Genomic DNA, 8,414 nt, shown 5'->3' on the forward strand with positions numbered 1-8,414 from the left:
CACACACACACACACACACACACCAAGACATCAAAGAGGTGAAACTCTCCTCACCTAACCCACAGTCACATAGTCATCCAAAGGTAGAACAAAATCTGATCAGGAAAAAAAGAGGGTTTTGAAAGAAATTCCTCGGAATTTGAATCACAAGTAATGTCTTGGAACCCAGGAAGGATTTGTGTTAACAAAGGACCATTTATATATAGTTTTTGCACTATAGTGTACAATCAGGTGGGATACACAAAGCAGAGACACACTGTAGGATACAGACTGAGAACATGGTGTGGGGTAAAAAAAATAATATAATTTATTTCAACTGAGGTGAGTTTTCCTAAAGTTTCATTATTTTAAAACCTGCATTGATGGACAACATCTTTGCCTTAAATAAATACTTAAATTACCAGACTGTGGTTTGAAGCCATGCAAAATTAGAAATCTATTATGTCACAATTATAAACAGCACTTTTAGTGTGAAAAAAAAAAATCCTGAATCATAGTCATTTTGTTTGCAATTCCTATAACAGGCTAAAATTAACATTTACCAAGTTGCCGTAATAGTATTGCTCAGACCTTTCTACACACACAGTAGTCTAAAGTATATGAAGCAATGACTTTTAAGTTCCTCTTTCCAGACATGTCATCTGTTTCCCACAGTGTGTGGGCAATGCTGGTTTAGAGCTTCAAAGCTGAATAGATGTTGCAACAAAGATGGAGGGATTTCTCAGGAAATCAAGAGTGATTTGTGGAAATTTAAACCCATGTTTGTATGGCTGCATGTCTCTCTCAAAGCCTGCAGGTGGCAGCGTTTTCAGTGGACCCTCAACTGGCTAGCTACAGCTGATGTCACTTGTAAACTGACACCAGTGCGTCCTCACATAACCCTCCTTTTGTTCCCCTTGTCTGTTGATTTCAGAGGCTGTTGCTGCTGTGAGATAAGACCTCTGGCAAAAGCAGTGGTGCCTTCTGAATGTGCTGCCATTTGGAATTTCAGGTCATGCAAAGGAATTATCCTCTTGCTATTATGTCACTCTGCTGCTGTGAAGAAACTGGAATCATTTACAGTAAATGCTTGTCTCCCTCTCTCCTCGTAAAACAGTATTTGATCCATTTTTAAGTCCAAAAATCATCATAATCCCAGCTATAAGAGAGTGTCCCTGTTGTACTTTTACTTTTTTATGGTGTTTTTCTTATCAAAGAAAATGCATTACACAGAAATGCCCATATATCGAATTTCAGACAGATTTTTGATTCCTGCGAACTACTCTGTTTCACAAACCCAACCTTAAAAGAACTTCTATGCTTCAAAGTGTGCTGTGCAGTCACAGTATTCAGTTACTGAATTATTTTTTGAACATGCATATCAAAGTCTCAAAACATTTTCATGTCTCATGTGTGACATTTAGAGCTTTTGTTTTATCATTATTTTGAATTAAATGTTTCATTGACAACACCCAATGTCGTCATGAGTGCGGTAATGGGTAATCCAAGTTTGTACTGGCAAATCCTGACAGTGTTAGTGACATGCTGTGTCCACATGGGATTGACAGATAAAAAGCAAAGGGCAGATAACTGATGTTGCAGCCAGCCTAAGGTTTTATCTGTGAACCCAAGGTTTTATCAGCACTCTTGAGGGGAAAATTAATGAATGCATGTTAATGAATACTGCTATATCACTGCTTTGGCCTGGAAAGGAATTTGGTACTGACTGGAATAGGTGTGTCATCAGCAGGTTGTTCTGTTCAACCCGTTAGCAAAATAATGCAGAATAAGAATAGTAGATCAGTCAAAAATCTTGTCATTTATTGGCATTTTAAATTGTTTGAATTCAAAGTTACCTGCCGTTCAAATCTTAAGTGACCTTTTTATAACTTGTAAACAAGGAGAACAAAGAGTAGACTGATGAGTCAGAGAGCATATTACTGTTTGACTAGAATTTAAGAGAGCAGTATCAGGTCAGTGATCATGTCCCTTTGTAGACATGCAAGAGCAATAATAAAGTGAAAACATTGTTTGGACAGATTTCGCGAGGGAAGCCTTGTTAAAGGTGTGGTTGTCAGCTAATTAAATTGGGGCATACTGTTCCCTGGCTTGGCATGATGCAGTATGGGAAATATTTTGCACATACTGTTGCTCGAGGAGAAGCGGTTTAATAAAAACAGAATTCCAAACACAAACACAAATTAAAGCTGCAAGCAGCAATGAACGGGCCCTCGCACTCCACGCAACTCGGGGTGTGCTGTGTCCGCGTCACGTGCAGGCGTTACACGTGCAGACCAAAACATGAAAATTTCATGTAAATCAGATCAAAAGTTGCCATGCAGCGCTTATTTTCCTGTTGCCAGTAGGTGGCGCTATCACTATAGTTCTGAATATTGTCATGAACGTGTTTAGGGCGGACTCCTTATCAAACGCTGTGAAGTTTCCACTGAGATTGGACCATGTACGCTTGAGGACGTGTTCAGGGTACTGGAAGATATGAGTACTAAGTGTTTTAGGCCAATTGGTGGGGAATTCGACCACGTCGTCACAGGCACGCGGTTTAAACGTAAGTCGCAAATAGCACAACTTTTGATCCCAATGTGTCTAGATTGCAGTGATCGAATTTGAAGTTCAAATCTGATAAAATCTGTAGGAGGAGTTTAGTTAAAACCAGAAGCCCTTAAATGCCGGAAATGCATCACAGTTTGAGATTCGATTCAACCTGGCCAACTTTTGACGGCCGCCACGGCACGCCCTTCAAACGTACATGCCAAATAGCACAACTTTTATCAGACACCATTTTTTTGCCTGTACTGAAACAATTTTGAAGGAAGTGGGCATGGCCTAGTCAATGGGGAGTTTCAGCTCCATTCACTGAACGCGTGGATATACAGGTTTTTGAATGTGCGACCAAAACTATGCAGAAGTTATTTCCAGCCTAAACGCACTTTTTATGAATAAGTAGACGCCACGTAGTGGCCGAAACGAAAAGCCGACACATAAATATCAAAAATTTTTTCGCCACCGACTGACATGTGCCGCGAGTTTCAATGAGTATCTTGAAGCATGTTGAGGCCTCGCAAAATATGCGTTTGTTTAGGAGGAAAAATAAGAATTCCTTCAATTACAATAGGGCCTTCGCACGTTCAGTGCTCGGGCCCTAATAATGTATGTTATTCATACAATCATTACCTGTGGTCCCACTGGTGAAACACACAATGGATAGGTCATCCGGTACTGGTGGCTGTGGAGAAAATCAGACAGACCATTAGACATACATTCAACTTAACATGAGAGGAACTGGAGAAACCTGCACTGACACGTCACTATAAAATAAGGAACGTTAAGTCACTGGCGTCGTACCAGTAGTAGTTCGTGCAGTCTCCGGGTGTAAGTTGCCAAAAAGCTGTCACCTAGTTGAACACAGTAAATACTAGCTTAGCTGGCTAATGCCCAGTAGCCAGAGGGTTGGGGCATAATTGTCAATGTTCAGTGCTTTATCAGTAAACAACAGCAAACTGAGTGAAGCCAAACGATCTGTCACATTACAGATACTTATTTTGGACAGAACAGCAAAAAAAAAAAAAAAACAATCAGCAACACATTATGCTGAAGGATACAGATTAGATTTTTAGCTGTTACATTAATCACTAAACAGTCTCTAAACAAGTTTAGTTACATGTGCTGAGTTCATTACACCAAAAAGAGCATTTACTTAACAATGCTAATGGCTCTGTGAGGCTGGACTTGTTGACTAAATGCTAACATCAGCATGCTAAAATGTTCAAAATGACAAAGTCTGCCATGTTCATTAGTGTGTTAGCATGTTAACATCTCCTGCTAAGAAATAAACATAGAGTAGAGTGAGATTCATCATGTAGTATTGAGATATTTCAGTCTGGACTAAAGTTTTTCCTTGCCACCATCGCAGAGTGCTTCATGTTGGGAACTGTTGGATCTCTGAGTACTGTCTAGACCTGCTCTATTTGTTATGAATTGGCACTATACAAATAAAACTAAATTTAATTGAACTGAATTAAGTCATGGACCGACAAAGCCATGCTGCTATCATTGAATTAAAAATGTAAAAATGTTGTACAGTGTATTTTTACTAATGTATAGTAGAATTTTTAATGAGTACTTACTATAGGGTTTCTGTAGTGCTCTCTGCCCAGAGCCTGTAAGAAAAAACAACATTAAAACAACTATTACTTATTGACTAATGGACTTCATATGCATAAATCATAAGTGTTTTCTAAACCAAGGACAGCATAGGTCAATCTTGACCACAGAATGTTTTCTCTCTCATCATCTGGTTGCCAAACGGCAAACATTTTGGTGGTGGTATTTTAATGGAAAACAAACATCTCTACCATCTCTAGAAATATAAATGTGTCAAACTTCCTGCATTCATAATAGCATTTGTGCACACACACTTTGTTACTGAATTTGTGATTTTGGGTCTGTGTTTACCAGCACTTGCAATAAGTCATGTAATTTCTTTTAAGCCACGCGGTAAACAAAGATAAACTGGGCGTCTACCACACTGGCATAGTTTAGCTACTTCCATGGAGGCTGATCATCACAGAAAAATGCAAGTTACGTACTATGTTAAATGACTGCCAACTGTTTTCCTGTGAAGTCTTTTTTTTTGCAACTCATTGGAATATCATAATTTGGCTACAAAACCATTTGATTTAAGTGTACAAATCCTTTCTGTTTATGATACATTCAGAAATAAAGTAAGAAAGGGAAAGAAAATCTGCATTTATCTTAAATAGGCCTTTGCTACAGACACAGCTATGATCTGCAGGACCAGTCTCACATGTGTGTTGTTATGATTGTACTAATGAAGCATTAACAATTACAGGAATGAAAATAGCAGTGAAATTACTGTAATTCAAACATAGAGACGTAACAACATGTGTCAATTTTATTGCACTTTGTATTGTCTGTGTGTGATTTTGTGCTTGTATATACCATGAGTAGAGATGCCATCTAACATGCCCATGGATTTTTTTTTTTAGGTCTGTGCTGATTAAATCTTACCTTTAGTTTGTTTTGACTGGCTTGTGCATAGTTGAGACTCTTGGATTTTAGCAGACTATAAAAAGGTATGCAGTTGCTGCTGCGATTACTGTGGTGGCATAGTTAAATCAAATGCTGTTTCACTGACAGTCTAACCATGAATGTTCGGGTTAATCACGGTTTAACGGTAATATCTACTTTGCGAAAAAACAATAATGTTTGTCTGACATACAGAAGAATGGATATGAAAATTATCTGCAGTAATGTAGCCTCAGCCAGCATTACAATATATTTTCCTTATTAACCCATAGAGCTCCATGGCTGTCCAGAAATTAAAAACACATCAAGGAGCCACAGTGTTGCACTGGCAACATGTTCCTTCATTAACATTAACATGGGCACTGTAGTCAATTCCACATATACTGTCCTGCTGCCATAAACAATCAATAGAGCAGAAAATACTCCCCGGCAAATGCACAATGTACTTCTATTTTATTATATTATATTTTTATTTTATAGTATTATTTGCTAAAAACTACAGTGTCCAGCTGGTTTAAAAAAATAATTGGGCTTTTTCTAAAATGTAACTATATTGAAATAAAAAATAATCAGTAGTTGATATGGCCACTAGAGGACACATTGCCTGAAAACCTGAATTTACTGACATATAACAACTTTTTATAAAATTTAAACAATTATATATATATATATATATATATAAATAAAACACATTGTGTTTGTGTTTAGATGAAGCTAAGAGTGCTGACAGCTGACAGGGATGGAAAAGTGGTAAAAGTACCATTTCTTGAGTTACAGTAAATATCTGTCAAGTTCTTATTCTGCTGTTGACAACCAGGAGTTCTCAGGAGAACACACTAAAAAAGCCTGTTTAATTTTTAAAGAGTAATTCAGATCACTCTGACAACTTTTTCGGCCTCAATAAACATATAATAGCACCTTTCTAGTCTTTTGACCACACAATGCGCTGTACACTACATACCACACTTCCCCAATTGAGGCACATTCATACACTGATGGCAGTGGCTGTAATGCAAGGTGCCAACTGCTCACCAGAACGGAAACTAAGCATTCCCACACAGTCATACACCAATGCACAGCAGCAGTAGCAATTTGGGATTCAGGATCTTGCTCAAGGACACATGCAGCGAGAGGAGCCGGGGATCGAACCACCACCCTTCCAATTGAGTGCACCCAAACCGTCTCTATGTTTGTCATACCTCGACTTCTGCATGGCCTGCCGTGGACGGTGCCGCAGGCCTTTCCATGCTCCACAAGGGCATTTAGTCAAAGGCATCCATCAGGATGATTCTTCGCAGGCCCGGAGTCTCCTTCTTTTTGTTATTCGTTATCCAGAACACCTGAGCTTTTGTCTACTTTTGTCACAGATGACCGTGGATGATGTCAGCTGAAATGACACAAGCACACAAGAGCCACACGCACCCTTGTGTGAATATCAGCAGGAATAAGAAACGAAAAAGAACAAAACAAAACAAAAACGACACAAATGTGGAGTCGGGATTCAGCTGAAATTTGATCAAATGTCAGATTCAATAAAGAGATGTGAGAGAGATTGTGGACTGCAAAGATTGAAATAATCAACTTAATCCTAATGTTAACTTAATCAATCTATAGTTGGAATACAAAACTTGAGTGCATGTGTGGTTAGTGTCCAGTTCATACAGTACAAACTTAGGTCTATAAAAGCACAGTTTATAAGATGAATGGCTCAATAGTCACACATTTGCCAGGAACAGTTATCACATTATGACTGTTCTATGGCTTTTTCAGTCTTTAATTAGGCTTTTTACCCAGGAAGTAACACAAGTGTATTACTACTGACTGTTAGTTGCTCTCCATCACGCGTGAGTGGAGCTTCCTACTTGCTAAAAGCTATGCTCAGCTACTGGCTTCATACAGTTTTTCCCCATACTGATAAGAGTTCTGTTGAATACTACTTCAATTATATGAAGCTCCATGGGGTTTTAAACAGGAGATGGTTATTTGTCATTTATTTACATCCCAAACTCAAAAAATGGTTAGGTTAGGAGGAGATTATCATCCTGAGATACTGGTTGTGTGTGTGTGTGTGTGTTGTGTGTGGTGTGTGGTGTGTTGTGGTGGGTGTTAGGCATGATTGCTAGTTAGCATTTGTCTGTGTGGATGTGTGTGTTCTTACCAGGTGTTAGATGATGAACCGAAATAGCGTCTGGCCCAGTGTGTCATAAAGGGGGAACCACCACCATGGAATAGGGTGTAGCAAGCTAGTTCTGAGATGATCCAGCTACAATCAAGACACAAGCCAGAGTTCAAAGGTTCAAAAGGATTAACTTTTACTCCTTATATTGATGTTATATTTTAAGACCATGCAGGTATACGCCAACTAATATCTATTCAAGCCATAACATTTATTATTATTATTATTTTTTTTTTAAACACAAAAATCATTTGTGATAATGAGAGGGGGATCTCCATGTGAAGATGCTCAGAGAAGTGGTACATATTTTTGAGCAAGCGTGTGCTTTACATCCGCATCTTCAGCCATGAAAGACCATCTGGTGAAATCGGTTTATGTGTATCTTTGTCCGAGCCAATTTGTGTGCTATGGTGAAGCAGAGAAGACTGTGAGAAACAAAGTGACAGAGTGAGAGACAGCAGCATAGTTAAGGACAGTAAACAAGGCGTCACCTCGGCTGTTCTGGGCAAACACTCCTCATGGAACCTGGTTGGGTTGGGTTGGCATGCCCTGGGTGCAGAAGGCCTGAACCCAGATGCTCAGCGCCGGGCCGTTACTATGGAGTGGGCAGATGTAACAGCAGCTGATTGGACCCAGGTGGGGGAAAAAGAATCAAAACAAATGCAGAAGTAGACCTCCAAGAATAAAGATTACTTCATGTAATGTATATAACAAACTCTGTATTTTATGACTTTGTTCTGCTTTTTCTGTCTTGGGAAATAGTTTTCTGTTAAGGCTTGTCGGGGTTCGTTTAGTGGATTTGATAGGATTTAGGAAAAAAGGGAAATCCATGTTCTCACATGTTCGGTCATAGATGTTTTTATATTTATATCATGCTTCATCTATAAAACGACAATAACACCAGGCATGGTCATCTGGCCCATGTGGCTTAACACCTTGTTTGTAGAGTTCCAACCACATCAGTACTGTTCCTAGTTCTTAGAGACAAGGTCACATAGAGCAGAAAATATCCTCCACCTCGCACCTAATGCACTAATACTGTTTACTTCTATTTTTGTAAGCTAGGTTATTGAATGCCAATAATTATATCTCATTTTTTTTAAGTTACCGTAATTGTGAATAGATCATCAAAGAAAATTATACGTATTTCTTACTCTTCTGCTAATATATATATATATATTTATATATATTA

At 38.6% G+C, this 8,414-nt stretch overlaps 1 protein-coding gene across 1 annotated transcript in view; it reads right to left on the reverse strand.

Annotated features, from left to right (window-relative positions):
* Positions 1 to 8,414, reverse strand: part of acsl6 (acyl-CoA synthetase long chain family member 6) — a 39,292-nt gene that overhangs the window by 12,748 nt on the left and 18,130 nt on the right. The window contains 2 exon segments of the mRNA XM_035666819.1: positions 3,172 to 3,223; positions 4,125 to 4,167. Of these exon segments, the coding sequence (XP_035522712.1) occupies positions 3,172 to 3,223; positions 4,125 to 4,167 (95 nt within the window).

Source organism: Morone saxatilis, unplaced genomic scaffold, assembly GCF_004916995.1.
Source record: "Morone saxatilis isolate NCDOM2014 unplaced genomic scaffold, NCSU_SB_2.0 Contig20, whole genome shotgun sequence".
Classification (NCBI taxonomy): Eukaryota; Metazoa; Chordata; class Actinopteri; family Moronidae; genus Morone; species Morone saxatilis.